The 23,605-nt window shown below is 29.3% G+C and overlaps 1 protein-coding gene across 3 annotated transcripts in view; it reads right to left on the bottom strand.

The window, feature by feature from the left end:
• Positions 1-23,605, bottom strand: part of Cow (Proteoglycan Cow) — a 746,474-nt gene that overhangs the window by 36,184 nt on the left and 686,685 nt on the right. For all 3 annotated transcript variants that reach the window (XM_075361499.1, XM_075361500.1, XM_075361502.1), the window contains exons 5-6: positions 3,791-4,002; positions 1,860-2,088 (exon numbers count right to left, since the gene is read on the bottom strand). In XM_075361499.1, coding sequence (XP_075217614.1) covers positions 1,860-2,088; positions 3,791-4,002 — 441 coding nt within the window. The remainder of the gene's footprint in view (positions 1-1,859; positions 2,089-3,790; positions 4,003-23,605) is intronic.

Raw genomic sequence — 23,605 nt, 5'->3', positions numbered from 1 at the left:
AATTTTTCTTCAGCCATTTCAAATGATTTTTAGTATTCATGCTATCATGGTAATTGCCACTTTTTGATTTTTGGCTGTCCAAGTTAAAATTGCATTTGGAATAAAGCCCATTTCACCTCCAGCATGAACTATAATTAAGAGTTCACCTTTATTTATTGGTAAATGAAGTTCTGCACCGCTGTCATCAGCCCATTTTTGCCATTGAATGAGATGATAAAACATAGGATTCATGTAAGTAAATGACTGCCCATTACATTTTCTAAAATCACTGATTGCCTGCAAATGTGAAATCCTTTACTGTTTAATATCATGTTTTTCAACTAAAATTTTCCTTTTGTTTTCTGTTTTGCACATGTAAAAACTAATTCTTTCAAAATTTTTCTTAAACTAGTTTCACTAGAATTAAAATTAATTTTAATTTTCAATTCTTTACAGAGTTTGTTAACTGATGATATTTCCATAATACTATTAGACCTGTATTGAACCGGCAAACTGTTCAACTGTGCAAAGATAGAATTGCTACCCCCACTCCTTTGCACATTACCAAGAACCAGAAGTTAATTTCCAAATAGCCCTCACGTTACAAAAAGGGACTGTGATCCCCTTGAGAGAACCTGTATAATGAAATTGGGTGGCAATACGCTAAGTGGATTAAGGTGCGAGTAAAGCAATCTGAATTGCGGTCATCAAAATACGTACTCCATAAGTTCCAGTTTATAACTGTAGGGGTCTAATGATCAGCACTAATACAATACATGCAAATTTTTAAAGTTATGATAAAAACACGTTACTAAAGTGTAATGATTTTGTTATAAATTATGATTTTAGTATTAATAGTATAATTGGTGATAATAGTACATCTATAATGTTAAGTTTACTTTATGCACATTATGTTAACTTTAATTTAAGTTTAATGTTAAGGAAATTAATGAAATTCATATTTTAACATTTTTTAACTTTCCAGTAAGAATCAAACAGCAATAGTAACTGATAATATTTTAACACATATTTGTGGAAATCATATTAAACGAGAAATAATAATTACATTTTTTTCTGACCATGCTAAGCCAAATTACAGTTGCCTAGCTTTAACACACAGTTAAGTAAAAATACAAACATAATTGAACACAGAAATTTTTAGAAAAAATATCTCATTTTAATCGCTATTGAAAAATAAAATGGAATAAAGTACATTTAAAATCATTTGAAAAAATATAATTATTCCATAATATATTTAAATACTACTTTGATTTATTACTTACCACTAGAACAGTAGAAGAATTAATTATAAATAATTAGTTGCAACATAAACACTGAAGTATTAAAAAAGGATATAATTAGTACGAGCAAGAGAAGCCATATAAATAAAAAATTTAGTATTATTGAAAACAGTTCAGGTTAGGAAAAAATAAAATAAAAGAGATTTTATTTATTCAAAGAAAACTTACAAAGAGAAACAAATTCTATAATGTTACCTAAATCATTTGAAATTTAATAAATACAAGGATAGCAAGAAAAATTAGGTACATCTTTAAAATATTACACTGACAGAAGCAGATAGAACATATTTAGACAATCATAGAATAGTCAATCTCTTGATTATGTGGGTTGGTAAAATATACTTATAGTGAACACATATTTGTAAAGTTCAACTCTCAGAAATACATACCTAATTTTGGCAGAAATGTCAATAGATATTTCCATTGGTATCTTTTTACAACTAATCTTCTACTTGGTAATATGATGCAAGAGAATGATAAAAACAACAGACTCAGTAAGATATAAATATTCTAATGAATTCTATGAAGTCCCTGTATAATTTGTAAAGATTGCAAATAGAAATTAAATGAATAACTAACCTTTTCCTTTGTTGTGTGTACGCCTACGTTTAGCATCAGCCATGATAACAGAAAACCAATCTAAAAGGCGGTCTCCCATGGCTTGTAGAGAAGCAGGAGGGCATTCTTTGCTCCAACTTCCTCCAAGGCCAGCAGATCCTGATGTCGGTTTGGTATCTAAAACTTCATTGTCACCTCTCTGTCGTTCCTTATCCTCATAATATGGTGGGTTTGTCACACTGAATGCATCCTGTTAAATAAAAATACATGAGTAAAGAAATAACTGCCTAACCATTATAGATTTTAATTAATAACTGTTTTACTTATTTTTTTAAAATACGATTACATCTGTCATAATATGACTTGACCGATTAGTTTGATAATCTGGAAGTTAATTAAAATATATAGAGCAACTTTCTTAATTCAGAGGCTGTAAGCAACTGCATGCTTTGTTCACAAAACAAGTTTACCTGCATTTTATTGAATGCATGGATAACCAGGGCAGGATACGTTGATAATTAGAACACAAATTCTCACAAGATCATTCAGAATTCAGGATTGCTGTTTATTTATCAGCCTCACATAACTTATCCATTAGCAGTTATCATGTATTTTTTTATAGCTGAATTTACATGATTCTGTTTAACATATTAAATATCTACTGAGTGAACTGATAATAGAGTTTTAACTCTTAAGTTATCATATCATATCTGAGATTATCCTTTCTCAACATAAAGTGGTCTCTTTTCCTCGTACAACTTAATCTAATTTTGGCTCTAGGACAAAGACCCGTAAATAAGTATTCATTATATATGAAAGTCTGAATGCAAAATAGAAAAGATTTATTAAAATAATAGTAAAACTGAAAAAAATAAAATTATTGGAGTGCAAAAAAATCAGTTAATGCTAATGAACTTGGATAATAGAAGTAAATATCAAATCCTGTCATGATGAAAAATGTTCTAGTAACCTTAAAATTTAAACAACTAACCAAAAGAGCCAAAATTTAATAGAATTATAATTAAAATTACTTTATATTGCAGTAATTGTCCACTAAAAAAATAACTTGTTTGTATTAAGCAGGTATACATAATTGATCTTGTATGCAACCAAATTAAAAAAATAATGATTTATTGTAAAAATCAAAAATAAAGTATTAATTTTATGTTTTTATGAATACTAATTAGCTTGATAAATGTTATATACAACTTAATTAAATTTAAAAATAGAACAACATCAAACTGTGAAGCAGTAAAACAAAGGTTATGGTTCTCAAGTGTCAACTATGATCTAACAACATGTTTTTATGAAATTAGTCAAGTGTGTCATGTTTCAAACATCTGATGAAAATGTAGAACTTTTAAGCAAAAGTACAAATTTTAATTTGCGTGTATGGTTACATCAATAAATATTTAACAGCAGAGTTATAAGAGAAATACAGCTAAGGCTACGGTACAGTAGACTATTATTAAATGATAATTAAAAACGGTGTCAAAAGATTTTATTAAGATTGAATCTGTGAAAATACAGTTCCTGAAATCATTCAAGATAAGATGAATAAGATTCACCTTATTCATTTTTATCCGTCAGGGTATATCCCTGATAGATAAAATTGGAAATACCATTAGTCGAAAAAACACAGGAATAAACTTGTCAGTGATAAAGATCAGCATAAAAATGAGATGGTTAGACCAATTCAACATTAAGCTTTGTAGTCATTTTGATATCAATTTGCAGGTGAAAGGAGTTTTAGAAAAACTTGCAACAAGAAGAACTGAACATTTCTTCCTGTTGCAAGTTATCTAATACAAAAGAGAGCAAGGAAAAGAATTCTACATCATACATTTCTTTAAATGTTATTTTTGAAGTTACATACATTCTTTATTTGGCTAATTATTGAAAAAAAAACACTATATCAAAAATTATATAATGTGAAAATTTTAGTAACTTACCTTTGAGATTTTATTATCATGTTTTGTATACTTGATATATTTGTAATGTTTATTCTCATATTTGAAATCTTGAGGTGTAAAAGTATATTTGTCAGCGTTTGCCTGTTGCTGATTAGCTTTTTCAGTTTCCATCATTGTTGCTTTGTATTTATTCATAAAATTTGTCATTCTCTCAGCTTGTTTTTGTTTCTTTCTCATATGGATATCACCATCTGGAATCCAACCAACAATTTAAGTATTAATAAGTTAATTGAAATTAATTAATTAATCTACAAAAATAATTTAATTATTGATAATATGACTTAAAATAATTGATATGTTGCAGTAAAACTGATTCTTTTTTTATATATAAAAATTTGTGCAACTAGTAACATGTACGACACTACGAAAATTGTATCATAGCAGATTAAGACATAAACTTTTAAGAAAGGAATTAAACTTTAGCAAAAAGGAATTAAATAGTTGCAATAGAAAGAACTTATAAAGAACTGTTTTAAAAAGAAGTAAATATCTAAAATGAAACACACATTTTGACCATTAAACAACCATTATCTGTACGTAGTAAAAGTAAACATAATATAAAATACAAAATTTAAATAAATGATTAAAAAATTAATAAAAAAATATAAATTGTACAGTAAAAAATATTTTACTGGTATTTATAAGAAAAAGAGGAGGATTTAAAAAACTTTCTTTAATCTAACCTTCAACTTTGAACTTGGATTGTATGTACTTTTTTTTTGTCTTCAGTTATTTGACTGGTTTGATGCAGCTCTCCAAGATTCCCTATCTAGTGCTAGTCGTTTCATTTCAGTATACCCTCTACATCCTACATCCCTAACAATTTGTTTTACATATTCCAAACATGACCTGCCTATACAATTTTTTCCTTCTACCTGTCCTTCCAATATTAAAGCGACTATTTCAGGATGCCTTAGTATGTGGCCTATAAGTCTGTCTGTCTGTATGTACTAAAGTAATTAATATCATTGTTTGGTAAACAAATTTTATTTTGTATTAACATTGGTGAAAATGTCTTTTTGTACATTATTACTTATTTATTTATGTATATTTTATTATTTAATGCTAATATTTCATTTGTATACATTTACGCGTATTTGTTTAAAAGTTCCATTTCTGTATTTAATAATTATTTTTATTACTTCTTCTACATCTATTAATTTATTTTCTTCAATAGAGGATGCTTAATTACACTTACAGGGCTAATTACAATTACTTAAAGATTGATAAATTTTGCAATACATGAAAAAATGACAATCCTGGCTGGAATTCAAACCAAGAACCTACTTAATCAAAAGTTAATTGATTCTACCATGGAGTTGGTAATCTATAGATAATTTTTTAACAGTAAAAATGTTGCTCTAGTTTTAGATTTGAATATTTAGAATTTTTTTCACATTACTCCTAGCAATATTAATTCAATAACTCTTTAGCATACATTATTTTTTATATACAAAACTAAAAATAAAATTTCATATGGTTAATCCTTAATTTTGGAATATTTAAAGTAATCTAATAGATAAATGATGATTAAATTTTAAATCAGTATAGAATTAATTCCACGTACAATAACTTTAACAACTAATAGCTAAAGTGTTGCATAATATTTAAAAATATTGTATAAAATAATCTTGTAGATGTTAATGAATGATTTAACAACTGGGTAGGTGTAAAAATATGTAGGTGTATGACAGCATATGTGCATATAAATGTCAATAAATTAGTTTCCTGTAGAAGAAAGCCTAAATAACTTTCTAATTGCATGAGTAAAAGAGTATTTCAACAATTAAAAGTTAATATTTAAAATACACTAAATGTTTATAAATTCTAGCATACTTTAAATTTTGACTAATCTGCAAACACCGTTTTGCAAATGAAGAAGTATTATCTTAAAATCCAATTTAACTGTAAAAAATGAATAACATGAAATATTTTATTTTAAATTCAATAGATTTTAAATACTACAAAATTCACAGTAAGTTACTAACACAAATGGCTAACAAATTTTTTATAATGAAAACTATAAGATCATTAAAGATTTTTTTTTGCTTGATAATAATTAATTCACTACATAAGCTCAAAGCTTATGCATAGGAATATGAAAATGAAAATTTTGTAATGAATGAAAAATACCATGCCTGACCAAGATTCGAACCTGGGACCTTCAGATGATAGAGATGTTACCAAAGCAGCCAGGAAGACATAGACAAATTTTTAAATAACTGACCACATCAATTTTCCCTTTTTGACTATTAACAGGCTGAAAACAGCAACTGACATTTTCAAAATTTCAAATAAATAGATCTTTATTTAAATAGAGACGTAATATGATATTATACAGAGGCATGTCAGTAGTGATATGCTACTCTATAAATAAAAAAATTAAAAATTGCTACCCAAGCATTTGCCTGGATGGAACAAGGAAACCGAGATAAAATCTTGTTTAGTGCAACAGAAAAAAAAAACAAAATTAATAATAAAATAAAAAATACATGTGATTAAATCCTATAAAATTTAAAATATAAAAACATTAGGTCCACAATTAAACTAAATTATTATATAAACTAACTATTAAATAAATCGCACCCAGATAGTATTAATGAAAATTATTTAAGCAAGCATTTATGTATAAAGCTGAACAAGATGCAGAAATTCAGGGAATTTTTAATTAGCATTATTTAAACTTCATTGACAGAAGAATATTGTTTCTGTAAAACAAAATCTTTTAATTTTATTTAAATAAATTGGTGGGATTTTTTAAATGGTTCTGTAATTTATTAAAAATGACAAAGCCTTTCTAAGAAGATTGTGAGGAGTTACATGAAAACAGTTCTGTCATCTTGTTTGACAAGAATGGATATTTTTCTAACAACAATTGACTATTCTTTTTGTAAAGATCACATATATATAAATACAAAAAGTTGGATAAATTAAAAAATATGAAATTACAAAATATTGGTATATTTATGACAAAATAATTTTTATACTCTGATAACTTACTGTGACTTTTTGAGGATGTCCCAAGAGATAGTACTATACTCAATTTAGGAATGTAATTAAATAGAATTCTTGCTTTACCAATGTGCTATTATGAAGCTGAATGCATTTGTTGATAAATTAATTACATTAACAGTTTCAAGTAAAACACTTGATTTTTGTGAAACCATCTGTGATTTAGTTTTATATTTTTTCAGTAATATAAACGCATAAAAATATTCATGGTTTATATAATTGACGTAATCAAACCAGCTGATTCCAAATTAAATATATTTTTACAGTTTTACAAAATGAAAAGATTACTTTAAATGTGTGCGTTTCAGAGTGAGTGGAAAATTATTAAGTTCTAGGGGGCTCCTGCAAAGAAGGTTAATATTTTATAGTCCAGACAAACCAGTTATATTTTATATAATACTGGTTTCTCAATACTGTCTCCATCTACCAATAATATAATGTTATTGGGTTCTAGCAATACTACGGCCTGCGATATATGGATTTAACAAGCTTCTGATACATTCATCACATGAACAAGGGATAAAGTTTCCTACAGGTCCTCAAATCAAGAAAAGTGCATTAGTTATTTGTATACTAATACAAAATATCATACAAATTCAGAATATCAGAATAATAAAAGAATATCATACAAATCAATCAATCATTTTAGGTTTAAAAATTCAAAAAATTAATTGCCAGGATTAAAATTCAATTAAACTAACAATTAAAATCAAAATTTTAAAAGAAGTATAAAATCAGCTTTGATCAGTGGTAAACAGCTTTAATCAGTAATATTTTATAATGCTATGCATAGAAACACTCAGCATTAATTAATTCACACATGGAGTATATGCACTCTCCCTTATGCTATTTTTCTGAAGATGAAAGAAGTTTCCTTCTGTATTTTTTCCTGGTAAAACTTACCGTATCATATTTAGTCAATATGTTCTTATATAATCTTTATTAATTATTTATTGTTTATATAAACTTCATTCTTATTTTCCAAAAGAAATTATTAAAAATTACAATACCATAATTTTTCCAAAATCTTGATTGAAACAAAATAATGTTCTTCATATAATCTGTCTTTAATCTCTAACTAAACTGCATTTTGTAAATTCAATTTAGCGCCACCATAACGTAGTGGCAGAAAATAAAATTTCAAATTTTATTTCTTTTATTTTTTGAGTCATGAAATTTGGAAGCTCAATCAGCATTATATTTCATTACTTGATAAGAAAGCATTGATACTCTTTGTTTATTAAATATATATTTAAGATTATTGACACAAAATTAATGATCAGTAATGTGCTGTTCAATCTAAATTAAAGCACTCCAACGTTGAGGAATTGGATCAATTGCTTGAAAGGAGCCACGTGCTCTCCTCTGGGGTTTTTTAAATTCATATTGCAGTTCCTTTTGAGAAAAACATTTTTTTTCATCACCTAAATGTTTTTCTTATCCTTAAATTCTTTTCCTTTTTTTTTATTCTGTGGATGTAGGTTAGACCTTTCTAGTCCATAATGGATGACAGTTTCTGTAAAGAGAGTGCAACTATAGGATGACTGAAAAGGCAGCTATCTATGAATCGATCTGGGGCCTCTATTTGTTGTCCAGTGATTGTACAATAAATCTACACATAGGGTAACCCCAATTTTGTAATCCCTATTAAAATACAAGGCATATTATTACAGTAAGATCCATTTTAAAATAAAAACAACACTGAAATATATGAACAAACTAAATTATCTACAGATAAAAAATTACATTTATTTACTACTTTTCTATATAGCTGCCTTCAATTTGAACATATTTTTTATAGCTTTTCACTGACTTCTTTATTCCCTCATCAAGAAATTCTGCCACCAGTGTGATTTAAACCACAAAGTAATGCCACTTTTCAATTTGTTGTTACATATCAGCATTGTCAGTAGTTTTGTGAAAACTACTACTACTACTACTAAATCTGATTAGTGAGACACCTTTTTGTCCCAGAAAAACAGTAGTCATCTTTACAAACAATCTCCTTTTAATTTCTTCAGTCTAGGAGATGATGAATGCCGATCACATTGACTGTTGCTTTGTCTCGATGGTCAAATAAGAAATTCAGGTTTCATCTCTGGTAACAATGTTATCAAACAAGTCATCTTAATTTTTTAACGCTGCAAAAATTCATGCGCCAGAACATACTTTTTCCTTGTGTAACATTTTCGCTAACATTTTCGGCACCAATCTGCAACACAATTTTTTATAGCCCAATTTTTTTGTCAAAACTTCATTAATCAAAGTAAAACCAATGAAGCACCAGTTTCACAATTTTTTTGTAAACTTTTTCAATCAAATCATTCGTTATCACCGACGACCGGCAACTAGTAGGTCTTTCATCATGAACTTTCGTTCCTCGTTCTCAAAATGAACGGCACCACTGTTTTACTAGCGTCACTCATAATATTCGGCCCGTAATCACAAATTTACCTGAGTTTCGGCTGCAGAATATTTTCTTTGTTATCAAAAATCGGACTACTGCTCGTACTTCACACCTGCGGGATCATGAATTGTAGCACTCTTTGTTTTAATGAATATGCAAAATGATTAAACTAATCGATAAATACACAAAATGACTAAACTATTGTTGATAACAGCTGACTATTGACTGAAGTAATTCAGCTACGCAAGCGCAATCTCTTTACATTGCATAATTAGAAGACAAATTTAAAATGGACCTCTCTTTAAAATCACGCTTTGAATAAATACTAACAGAATGAAACAGTTTTTCTGTCACGTTCGACTGTCTCCGGGATTGAGTCTGTAAGCCGTCAGAGAAATAATTCGGGGGGGAAGGGGGAATTAAAATTCAGCAGGTTGAAAAGATAATTAAAATTATAGCTACAAATGAAACTCTATTAATCCTGAAATTATTATTATATTTTTGCCAGCGGAATGGGAAGTTAGGCGGCAAGTGATGCACAGTCTGGATTAGGCAGGTGTTTAAACAATTGACTGAACATCTCGTTAACTTTCACATATAACAACAATTTCTTATTCACACTTAAATCACAGTCATAAATAAAAATCATCATCAGAAATATGTAGATCAATTTCACGCAACTGCTATATCGTTAACCAAGATACGGAATTGTTTGAAAATAAAGGAATTAAAAGAAATTAGGTTCGAAAGAAATACCCTACCAAACAGAGTAAGTTAACAAAAAAAATATTTTAATATATGCAAAAGCTTATTTTTATCGCTTTGTGGCAATATCTAGAGAGTTTTTTTACAAAATAAATGAAAGAAAAAAGAGAGTAATTTTCTACGAGACCGAACCATATTACTTTGTTTTGTTCCAGCGGCGCCACTACTGTAGTAGAATACTCAATGGATACAGTATCTTCTTTTTTATATCAGCATAAACCTTACTTTGTTTTGGAAACAATGCAATAAAAAAGTATAATTCAATAAAGTTTTTTTTTTTTATTAAAAGTCATCGACAGAAAATCTTAAGAAGAAAAAAAATCAAAAGATTTTTTTTTCTTTATTAAAAAAGCTTTTATATATTTTAATTTTATACCTTTTTTGAAAAGTTTGAAGCTTAACATCGTTTCGTAATAACATCAAAACATAATTTATTTATATAATAGTTTCCGCTTACAAACAATCTTTAATAGTATGTTCAAGCGCTTTCGGATTAGTAATCCATCCTCAGGAACATTGACGTGTTATAATTATTTACTTCATGTATCATTAATCATACCAACTTGAATTTTAAAAACAAAAATTAGTAAATTAATGATATCTGAAGTAAATAATTATAACACATCAATGTTCCTGAGGATGGATTACTAATCCGAAAGCGCTCGAACATACTATTAAGGATTTTTGGTAAGTGGAAACTATAGCATAAATAAATTATATATAAATATCAACGGCTCATTATTAATAAAATTCATCAAAACATAGTAAATTTCAAGGGTGGTCTTATTTTATTTCCAAATCACTTTTCAGTTAATCAATGTTAATGTTAATTTATTATTAAAATTTTTCTTCAAAAAATTAAAGAAAAGTATCCGTACACTTTTTCTGACTACTTTTTTATTAACCTCGAATTTATGAGCGTGTGAAATGCGCTAAAATTCTAAAAAATTAAATCCTGTTATCAGCCTAAAAACGAATCTTTTCTCAAGTGACCTGGCACAATTTATGCGTTTTCTATCCTATTTCTAGTGATTTTTCGTTCAATCAGAAACAATGATTTTTTTTTTAATTAAAAATATCTGATACGTTCTTTTTGATGTTAAATAAGAAATTGTGTATCGTAGATACAAATAATAGGTTTTTAAACAATGATGAAATGAGAAAGTTGTCAATAACCGGAAAAAAACATGGTTCTAAAACAACAAAATTTTGTGAAAACAATTATACAAAATAATCCACCCATTGGGAGCGCCAAATACCAGTTCTTATTTCTCACTTGCAAGTGGATAACCAGTCAAAGCCCTAAAATATCTCATGGGAAAATTGTATAAAATCTTATTCGCTTTGTTTTTCCATACAACTGATATTGTTTTTTGAAATAAATTATTATTTAGCATTCTTATTATATTTCATCATTCGATGATGAGACTTCGTAGAACACCTTTTTATCTGGGGATAACCTCGGCTAGAAGGATTTAATAAGAAAATTGCTTCATATTTAGTTTGTTGTTAATTTGTAAGTATTTTAGCCAAGTGGTAGCGACGGCTCATCCTTTTAACTGCATGGTTCCAGGTTCGAATTCTGTAATAAATTTCAAACTTATGTGGGGTGAACTAATACGTTTTAAAAAGCTAATTTTTACGCTTTCAATTTTTTTTTTTTTTTTAGAATTTAATACTGTATTAGACAAACTGATGTAGTCTAAAGAAATGACATTTCGTTCAAAATAATATTAAACAGAAAATAAAGAAAGACGTGGTAAGCCTGTCGCAGCGAGTCAAGATTCCTCCAGTAAATAGTCAACTTCAAAAGATTATCGAATTTGAAGTGATATCAACAGTTAAACACTTCACTTACTTTTAATTGACTTAAAAAAAGGGTGAAAGTTTCTATTCAACCACATCTTTTATGTATGTTTGCTCCTGGAAGGATTTTTGTGAACATTCAAAATTCAGTGTAGGCATACTGTCCTACCTTCAAGATATACAGGTAAACGAGACAAATACAGATTTCCGTTATTCGTTTATTCTTTTGAGGAGGAATATCTTCTCGGTTAACCGGCTACTTCTTCCAACTAACCGATCATTTTTTTAAACGAAAAATTACGCCTGAATATAGAACATTTAATTTTTTCATCATTATTATCAATCTACGTGTACGGTACCTTAGTCTTCATCTCGATCGTCGTCTTACGCCGAAGGTCTAGTAAGGAAAAAAGAGATACCAACCGAATACTTGGTTTAAGGAAATGTAGGGGGTGGCTGAACAAATCACAACTTTCACTACCTACAAATAGTTGTACAAAAATCGATGTTCTGAAATCGATTTTGATCTACGGGATCCAGCTCGAGGTTACTACAAACAGCAGCAACATGGAGATAATACAGCGATTCCAAAACAAATTACTAAGGAGCATAACAGAAGCGCTTCGGTTCGTAAGAAACAGCGAAATCCACGAATATCTAGGTCTACCGTAGGTTCGAAAAGAAATACAGCGATTCGGTACAAAAACTGCGACTAAATACTTGTAACTGCGTCGTGTTTTTTAACACAGAAAGAGAAGAGATGATGAATTCCATCGGAAGAGACGTAATGGTTGAGCCAGAGGAACTAATAGGGATTATGCTGTATGGTGAAGAATATTGGTCTGTCGTTTCCGGATTTGCAAGAGCGGTAATGACGAAATTACGCAATATCGAGGAAAATTGTAGGCCAAGAAGGGGTCGTCGGAGGATGCGGAGGCAAACAGGCATGCGGCTGAGAGCCTAGGGGGTTCCCCGTATGTGTGGGGGTCGCCTGGGTGTCATGAGGCCGTGGGCACTCCGCTCCCGGTCCGATGGTGACCCGTGAGGTAAGTATGCTCTACTATTTAATTGCCTATGTGGTGTTTGTTTATGTGATTGGATGAGACTGATTGATGTATGAAATGTGCGGCATGAGTTATGTATTCTGGATTGATGATTGGCTGTCGTGGAGTGTGTAGTGTTATTTTAGTGTAATATGAGGTTCCTTGTCAGTGTGCGAGATCGGTGTCTGTTAACTGTGGTGTCTGAATGTGTGTGAGGATATTTCCACCTTCCTGAAGTAATGCACACCAGCTGTACCAGGAAGGATGGGTAGCCAGGGGTGGAGGTTTAGTCAGTAGTGCGCAGGAACACATACGCATTTAATAACATCTTGCGGAACCTGTTAGCGAGCCCGACACTGCCTAGGCTTCCGTCAATGGGGTTCCTCCACCTCTTTAAAAAAATAAATAAAAAATAACCGCGTGTATTTAGTTATAAACCTTATAGACTATAGCGAAGACGTTAGAAGGCTAAGGATTTCCACGTGTTGGACCTTGATGACTTTATGTGATTTGCTGCATGAACCGAGTTTTATCCATCGATTCGTATTTCACTTTACTCAATTTTAGTTATTATTATTTCGTTATTAATTTTACTTTTATTTAAATTTTTTCCTCATTGTTTCATGGTTTCTCTTGTTTATTAATCCTTTGATTGTTTTTGTTTTGTGTTGAACTACCAATGGTACTGTTCTCCGACTTTACGTGTGTAATTACATTGAATGTTTTGTACAGAAATATCAGTATATAATTTTTGAGAAGCTTCGATGGAAGTCTCTCTGTATTCGTTTGTGATCATATTTACTTATGGTCTCCTTAATCGTGTAACCGTTGTAAATTTTATTTTGAGACGAAAAAAAATTATTACTGCTCGATATTTGTTTGCTTAATACTGGTCTGCTGCAGAGTATATATAACCAGATCTCATTGTGATACTTTTTTTGGGGGAAATAAAAGAAAATTTAGTTGCAAAGCATATGACATGACTGAAAAATAAACCTTATTCCCGCACTCCAAATAACCTTAAGGTCATGCTCGATTGCAGTATTTTTATTGTTTCCTCTAATACTTTATTTTTATCAAAAGCAATTTTCACGCTTTTGCATTTCTTGAGAACGGCCTTATTTATCTAATCAGCTCAGCATTTTTCGTCACCCTATTCGTATTTTAAACTAAAAAATGTATAATAATAAATGTTAAATAATAGTTAAAAAGTTAAATAATAAATGTTTAATTTTTTCTTTAAATTTCGAATTTTTTAAATCGGCCTCAAAGGGTAAGAAAATTGTTTGCATTAACTTGGAGTCAACTTTTAAAAATCAAAATTAAAAGAAGAATTATTATACTTTTTACTATTTTTGTTTTTATTTATTTATTCGAATTATACTGAATAGCAATAAATAAATAGGGAAATTAATTACTATTAAATTAAATTGTAAACGTGTATAAAGCAGATATTATCAGCGAGTTAACAAGTTGTTTTTGTTTGTTACTTTTTTTTATAAAACAAAGTATTTATAAGAAAATAAATGCTGCTTTTCATAATACAACGCTTTTCATATAAAAGGGCTGTGTTTAACGGTTTGTAGGCACTACATTTGAAGTTGTAAAGAGTTTTTGTTCTGCTCCATGCGTTTCAGAGACGCACAATTCGTTCAAATAAAAGCTTATATAGCAGTTCACCGCACACTAAACAAACAGGGCGATCGGTAAAACAAGTTTTTACTTTTGTGGCTGTTGTAATATAAACAAGAAAGTATTGCAATCGTTAAAAAAATGGACTTCTTTAGATATCTGGATTTCACGATCTTTTGAAATCTTAAGTTAAAAAAAATATTAAAAACGTGGTACAGAGTTCAATATGAATTCACCTGTAAACGTCTGTAGGCTTCTATTTGGTTTTCAGCAACTAAATTCGTGAAAATATTTAAATTATGAATTTTTTGTGCATAGAAGGAAACGATTTGAAGGACGGAGAGTTACTAAAGGGATACCCCCAAAGGGATGTTGGACTTCTAAAGGGAGCAGCAGACCTAACACAAAATTCTACTAAAGAATCTTTTTTAGTTAATCAGCAAAAACGGCAGAATAAGTAATATCCAAAGAAAAATCGTTTGAAATAATATTAAAATAACGTAATAATTTAAAACATAATGTATTTAAATAATTTACGTAGTAATTTTATATTTTGATAAAGTAATTCGTGCGCAAGTTTATCAGGGTGTGTCTAAGAACGATGCCAACGCAGCTGTCTACAGGGATTGACAAGCCAGGTGGAATGCATCCACGAATGGGAGGTGGACGCATCGTTTGATCACGCACGTTGAGCCGTGGGCCGGGAGGAAGTTTGGCGAACTGGGATTCTGGCTGACACAATTCCTGACCGACCATGGGGAGCTTTCGTTCATACTTGTGTGGACGAAGAAGAGCTGAAGACCCCTTCTGCCCCTACTGTCGGGAGTTAGACACGCCGGAACACGTGATATTCCAGTGTCCACTGTGGGACGAGGAACGCCGCGACTGTACTGCCGTAACTGGGCATCTCGAGGTGGGGACCATCGTTAGAACGATTTTACGCAGTTCGATGGACTTTGACACTGTGACGGGTTTTGTGTCGGGAATACTGTAAATGAAATATCGGGAAGCGAGGGGGTGAGGGACAGCTCCGTATGGAGCTGCAGTTCGCCCGTGCTTGTACGGGTGGACAGTGGTGATGAAGTGCGGAGACTCTCGAACCCCTGAGCTAAAAGACTGTTCCAGTGGGTTCGTCCCTCCGGGGTGTGCCCGTTAGAGGCGAAGTACAAAGGACCGAGTCCCGGTTGCTGGGTAATGGAGACCGGGAACGGCATAGCCGAGCCTGGCGTTTCCCTCGTCTAGCGAATAGAGAAAAAGGTATCTTCCGGAACCGTGTTCATGCTTAATTGGATTTCTGGTTCCGGGAGGCAGGAGGAAAAAAGTAATTCGTAAATAAAATTCCTCAAAAATTAGTCGCATCCCTAAAATTGATTTTTATAAATTTATCCAACTTTTTACTAACCTATCGACCGTATCTTTTGTTCCCACTTTTTCTATAAATAACATCAGCGTAAGAAAATGTTTCAATCCTTATCTGAGGGTTAGAGATTAGGAGTTTCTTCAACCGATCGATTTATTTTCTTTATTTTCTCTAAATAAGATATCATTAACGTAGAAACAGTTTCTAAATCCGATGGGTTGATCGGGAGTAATACATATCTCATTCCTAAAAATAGGTTCTATAATTTTTTCTGGTATTTCAATAATTTTTCAGGCTATCGATTTGAAATTTTTCAAACTATTCTTCTCTGCATGAAGCATTATCAAACTAGAAATAAATTCTATCGTTAATGAGTAAAATCAAAGTTAGTACCCATTGAAAATGGAATCGTGTAAACTTTCTTTACTTTTTAAAATTCCAATCTAACGTCTTGAATATCTTAATTATTCTTATCAGAATGTAGCATTAGCAGATATTGAAACAGATTTAAAAGGTTTTGTAAAATAACGTAAAAAAATATAAAACAATTACCAAGGTTTTTCTTCTATCTGCAACGTTTTACTATTTCAAAACTCAGACGTAAAACTTTTTTTTTATTAAATAAGAAACATTATTGTGGTTTACTTTATCGCTGAAATATAGAAGAAATCAAACGTTTTTAAACAAGTTTTTTGCAATAAGAAAATATTACCATTTAAGATTATTTTCAATACTTTTTAGGAAAGTCAGAGTACATTAATAGGACTGAATTAGTACATACGAGTATTATCTTTAATTTGGGACTGAAGTTTTGTCAGTTTTTTTAAATACATTAATTTTTACTATATTTATTACTATAAATTACTTTTTTTTTACATATATTCTAAAATATTTTCTTTTGCTAACTATGATCTTAAAGATAATATTTATTAATATTACAAAATTATTATACTTAAGAAATAATTTATTAATATTTAATTAATAAATTTTTCAGGGCGGAAAGAATTCATTACGTGTATATATTTATACTTGTGTATAAATGTGTACATGTGTATATATTTATACTTGCTTGTGTTTTTGTGTAGGTAGTAAACTTGCTCGAAGTTAATTTTAAGAATTCACTTCATCAAAAGTTAAGACAAACTAGTTCCAACATGCCGCAACTTTACCATCAAATTTTAGAAAATTCAGCAATCTGCTTAAGAGGTGAATAATAAAATTTAGTCTCGGATGTAAATGCTTCAGCAAAGCGGTGTACTCTTTGATGAACCGCAACGCCCGTATTTCATTAAAATTTACACCCGTACTTCCGAATTTTCAGTGATAATTAATTAACATTTCATTTGGATTAAACCGCAGGAGTATAGCGCATTTTTTTATGACAAAATAAAAAAAATAAAACTAGAAGATATAACACAACAGATGTTAAAAACCTACATACTTAAAATTTAAAAAAAATCAGAAATGTACCGTTGATTAACCTTAATTAAAACAAAACACCCCGGTATTTTATTATTAAGTTTACTGTATTTGTTTGTACTATATCAGATGTTATGTAGATAAGTTAAAACGTTCAGCTTTAAAAATAATGAAAAAATCCATACAAAGAATAAAAATCTGATGTGAACACATTTTTTTCTGCACTTCATTTAATACCTTTTTTGCTGCACACGAATACCTAATGTCAGAAGAAGTCCCACCCCTACGCAAACGATGCAACTGCCGCATGACTGTGCCACTACATTCACGTGGACTGCATATGTTATGCGGCGTTGCGTGTCGTAGGTTTAATCTACCTAGAAACATCCGTGATATCTTGTACAATAATAACGAAATTTTGGACTGGATGTTTCTGTTTTTGCATAGTACCAGGTTACTTCAAAAAATGTAATATCATATGTTCTTATGCTAGAAGAGTTGTTGATAATTTCTAACCTTTACTTTCAAATTTCATTTTTTTCGTTCTATGTCTTTAATTTTATTATCCGAGAAGGGAGCCTTTTGCACAACCCATCGGAATTAGGTAAGTTTTATATAGTTTCTTTATTACATTATTTTAACTTTTATATATTAAAGACTTCGTCTGCGGTATTAGTATTGAGTTTTATTTTACCTTCTTGACTTTTGTTTTAATAAGTTTTTATTATACGATTAATAATTATTTTACGCCTTATAAGTTTTATTATTTTGGAGTTATTTTACCCTTTTATTGATAAAATTTCGGGCGATGATAACGCCCAGGCGTCGCCCACACACAAAAAAAAACCTCATTTAAACTTATTTCATTTGAAAGAGAGATACGATCCTCCAATTCTTTAATAAAGTGGATAGTTACTTACACTACTAATTTGTGGTGGACATCACATTTCTTTGTGGTTTCCGTATCAGCATTTTATATTAATTTTGTTTCACGACGCTCAGGTAGTTACGTGGTGTAATGAGGACATGTCGAATCCGAAACCATGAACACACCGGTTCGAAACCGACTTCATAAACAAACATTTTTTTTTTTTTTTTAATTTAAATATATTGATTTATTAATAATTATAAACCCCTAATTGTAAAAAGAATTTTTTACGATAAATAATAATTCAATAATAACAATAAAAAATATATATCAGACGTTATTAGTGAAATAAAATTTTCTGTACATTTAAAAATGTGTATATATAATTTAATAGGCGTACAAGGAAGTCATGTGGTGTCCATATCAGAATTTTAACTTTAATTTTAAATATGAAAACGTTCCGAAATTATTTTCTCCATAAATTTTGCTACAGCGTTTTTTTTTTCGATTAACGAGTTAAAATTCGTCATACCTAAAAAAAAGGTACTTTTCAGTAAGAATTTTTTGAGCTTTTCAAAAATTTTCTATTTATAACTTCTGAAATCTAATTTGTTTAAATTTTTCATATATAAAAAGTATCCTAAAAAACAAACTATGTCCCTTATTTTATGGCCCAAGAGTTTAGTATGACACGTTTTAAAGTTAAAACAGAAATAGGGCAAAATTATTCAATAACCAATGTTTATATGAACAGTTTTGTTTATTTTCATCAGTATAATAATAGTATATCATGAAATTATGTGCATTTCTCTGTGTGAGACACCCTTTAATCATTATTACATAAAAAATTCAGATTAAACTGAAACTAAATTTATATAGAACAGAATATTTTTTTTGAACACTTTTGTGCATTTTCTAAATTAAATAAAGTAGTAACAATTTATTTAATTTATAACAAAAACCGGTCTTATCTCCATGGAAAAATTTTTGAAGTGTAATATAATCTAAATTTGATTAAATTGGTTACGATGTACCCAATACAATGAAAATTGAACAGAAAATTGTAGATTAATTTACAATTTTACACTAATTGTCGCAGTCTTATTTTTAACTATGACATCAACTGAGGAACAAAAAATGGATCAATCCTAGTTCCTTTCTCTGATAGTAATGATGTTCCCTATCAGAAAGTAAACCGAGTAAATGTATCATTTGTAATACTGAAAACCATTTTTATGGCCTTGGTATTCTGAGATGCTACTAGATATTTAGCTGCATGAATACGACAAAGGAAAACTGCTTTCCTCCTAACTTTCCTCAGTACATCTTGCACGGGATGACCGTTATTCTTAAGAATGGCAATCTTAAGAATGGAATCTTTGGGAGCGATTTGTGAATTCCTAAAACCATGTACATACATTGAGTGTCATTACCTATGACACTCATGTACATACATGGGTTAAACATAAAATATACTAGTGTAGAATACCAAAATGCAAAGTTACTAAAGAGTTCACTTTGTTCAGTAACTTTGGTAATGTTTGAAAAGAACCTAAAAAGTATGTAATACTATCAGTTTAACCTCTGAATAAATAAAACAATGGCATATTGGTAGTCATTGTAGCCACTTACTATCTTACTTTATAAATAATCTAACTACATTTAATTTTAATATGAAAAATAAATAAAAGAACTTTTTTTAATCGGTTTCATTAATTTTAAACATTTTTACAGTTCTTAGATATGATTTTAATATTACTGAGTAAAAAAAATTATTTAAAGTGTAATTCGCTATATCAATTAATTTAATTTATTGCAAAAAAATCATTTTTATCACGATGTAATACAAAATATAATTAGATAAGTATTTATATAAGACATTACAAATGCGTAAATAATCAACAATATGGATATTTTTAGATATAATGTTCATTCTCTTTACTCTTCAAGGTAGCAACACAGAAGATAGATAGTCAATAGGGCTTGCGCCTCAATCCATTTCACTTTTTCATCATGTCTTTTTCATCCGAACACTTTTTCCTCTCCGACAGTCTACCATAGAAATCCTCTTTCCTTCATCTTTATCACATCATCCTACACCGCACCCTTCCTTACAACAGACTCTTCAACTGCACTAGCTATTCTTTCAAATGTTCTCTTCTACTCTCTAACTTTACACGTAACATTTCACAAGACAATCTCACTCTATTCTCTGCCAACTTATTTTTACCCTCTATTTTTTCAGAGTAACTACAACGTTTCATCGACTGCAACTTTTGTACGAATATATTTATGTATTTTAATCAAAAGCATGTGAAATAAAGAATTTTACAAACGCATTCTACATTTGCTATCACAGTTATATGCTAATAATTTAAAAACAAAAACTGAAAATATTAATTAATCTATTTATTATAAATAAAATGAATTAAAATTAATCAGTGGAAAAAAAAAAAGATAATATCTTTGAAAAGTTCATTCCACATTCTACTGCCATTATCTCATGAAAAAATAGTAAAAAATGGAAAAATAGTATTTTGATAAACTTCCAAGCTAAGCTGCAAAATAAATGCTTAAAATTTAACTTTTCCCGCAGTAATAAAACTGAAACTTATCATTAGAAGTACGACCTTATTCATATTCAAATCAAAAGAAAATGACAGTTCAAATAACAATTCTAAAATGATATGTTAAACTGGTAAAAAACAACAATAATTATCAAAAATTCTATAATTTTAAAAGAATCAACGAGTAAAATCATATTTCACTTAAGTTTTAAATATTTTAAATAAATTATCGTGCAACCACAGGTAAAATTTAAATATGACCTTATACTACAGCCACGAAAGTATGGATTTGAGAACTCTAAGACAGCTTACACTAAAATGATTTTCTATGGACTTCTATAAAAATAAAAGAAGATACCAGACATCACAGAATTTTTTTATTTTGGTGGTAAAATTATAAAGGATAGATAAATTATAATTGGTCTGTTTTGAATAGACAGAAAAGAAAGACAAACGTTCAGAGTTTTGCTCACAAAATTTTGAAATTAATCGATTTTACCAAATATTTAAAATTTAGTATGTTATTCAGCACTAAATAAAATATGAGCGATTAGGTATATTATTAGTCATAAAAGTTTAGAATGTTCAGGTGATGTATATGTCAGGTATCACAGGTAAAACTACATCCCAAGTATATGAACAGGCTAACACAAACATGTTCTATGCAAAATAGAGTTCTATGGACATTGAATATATAAATCTTCGAATTAGAAAAATATTTGTGTGGTGTGTAGTATTTTATAGACATGAAATATAAACAATAGGAACAATAAAAAGGAAGCGAATAAAGGATTCTACTGTTTCATGAAACTGTGATGTTAAAGAGGAAGGTGTTAAAAATTAAATGGTTCGATAAAATTAAAAGCAAGATCTTTTAATGTAACACCAATTTATCCAACATGAAAACAATATTAAAATCTACAACTTATTTTAGGAAAAATGTAAGACAAAGAAGAAGATAAATTTTTATAGAAAAGGATGGAACAGCGGAAGAGAAGTTTATGTTAGAATCTTGTTCAGATGAATTAAACTGGTTAAGATATAGTAAGACAAAAAATTTAATTTTGGTTTGGTGAAGTTTGGATTTTTTTTTATTTATAATAAAATTGCAATTAAGTTGTTGAACAATTGTATGTATATCTGTAAACAGTGTATCTCTACTTGCAGTGCTTTTATATCATTGGAATATGAAACTATATTACTACATAATACATAACCGAGTGACTAAGATTATTTAAATGTTACATGTGAAAATGTAAATATTTTACTAGTGAATTTGCAAATTATTGTCATGTTCCTGATGAGTTAGTAGTGTATTTCTCATTGAACTATGTTATAATCATAAAGATGAATTAAGTAAATATTCACAAAGAAAACTAGTACATATTCTTGTTCAAAGTTATGCATTACATAAAACATACAGAAAATAGCTTTTTATTAATCAGTTTTACTCATATAGGAAACTACTGTTGATAGGAGAATACATCCAACCATCTACATAGATTTCAACCCAATCAGTAAAGAGTTAAACAAATAGAAATAAATAATAGTAACAGAAAGAATAAAAATAACTATAGTTCTAAAATAAAATTTAAACATTTATTTATACATTTTCAATATGAAGACATAAACAACAAAAAAAGTATGCTAAAAGATATATTAATTATTTAAGTTTCATACAGTGTACCTGACGTAGACACAAAAAAAATAACTTCACAATCAATCATTCTAAATAAATTTCTGTGGAAATCACCCTAATATAATACAAAAAGAGTTGTAACCTAAAAGATAAAGAACACAAGCCTTCCTTCCACTCATTTATTTATTACGACGACCCATGAATCATTTTACTAAATGAACCCAAGTGATTTACATAACAAGTCAGTAGTTAGAAAGATCTGGCAACAAAGAACAAATGTCAAGCCTCTATGACACATAGCGGTTAATGTAGTTCTCCCAATACCCTTACATTACAATCCATTATTTAACTAAATGTTACCGAGTAATAATTTCATTTCACATATCAAACCATCTGTTTATAAAGTACAATAAATGTAAATGGACTATTTTAAGTTGATTAATTATTTTTAAATGCATAAATAATGATACAATATAACAGTGATTCTACACCGTACTTTTTTACAATAAATACCAAATACTGTAATTCATTTACTTCAACTTAGTTATAGAAAAAATTAATAGACTTCTATCTAGAAATGTGACCTACTACAATTGATATTCTGAGAGCATTTTTTGGAAACTCAAGTACATTTTTGTGTTTTCTATCATAATTCCTTTGGTTTTTAGAATATTTAAAATTACTAATAGAAAGAACTATGAAATTAACATAGGAAAACTTTTTTCATACTTTTGAAGTTTCAAATTTATATTTCTACCTAATCTATGTTTTACATTATTTCAAACTTCACAAAGTGCAGTATAAGAGAAGATATTGCAAAGATAAATGCCAGGTTAAATATTTACATCTAAAACAGAGGCAGCAATGTATACGAGGTAAGAATTGATTAGATTAATCTTGATATCGCCAAAATAAAAAAAATACAGTTAAGAAACGGACATGTAAAGAGCAAACATATTACTGTTCAATATATATAAGTGAAGAAGAGGAAGAAATATTTCAGAAGATAAACTTCAAGAAAATGATATGTGAAGTTCTCAGTTTTGATCTCTAAAGTACAGCAATACAGAATCAATACAGAAATTGAAGGTCAAATGGTCAACAGTAAGGAAGAAGGAAGTCTATTATAAGATCAAAAGGAAAGAAGATTAACATTATCAGATACCACCCAGTTGGCCAAAAAGCTTATAATTTAGTTACATAATTTCACTCATCACAAGAGTTTTTGAGTTTCTCATAAAGGTTCTGAGATTGATGATATTGCTCTTTTAAAACA

The sequence above is a fragment of the Lycorma delicatula genome, chromosome 3, assembly GCF_047948215.1.
Source record: "Lycorma delicatula isolate Av1 chromosome 3, ASM4794821v1, whole genome shotgun sequence".
In the NCBI taxonomy this organism is placed as follows: Eukaryota; Metazoa; Arthropoda; class Insecta; order Hemiptera; family Fulgoridae; genus Lycorma; species Lycorma delicatula.
Note: the sequence above shows the minus strand (reverse complement) of the source record. Positions and strands in the feature narration are given on the sequence as shown.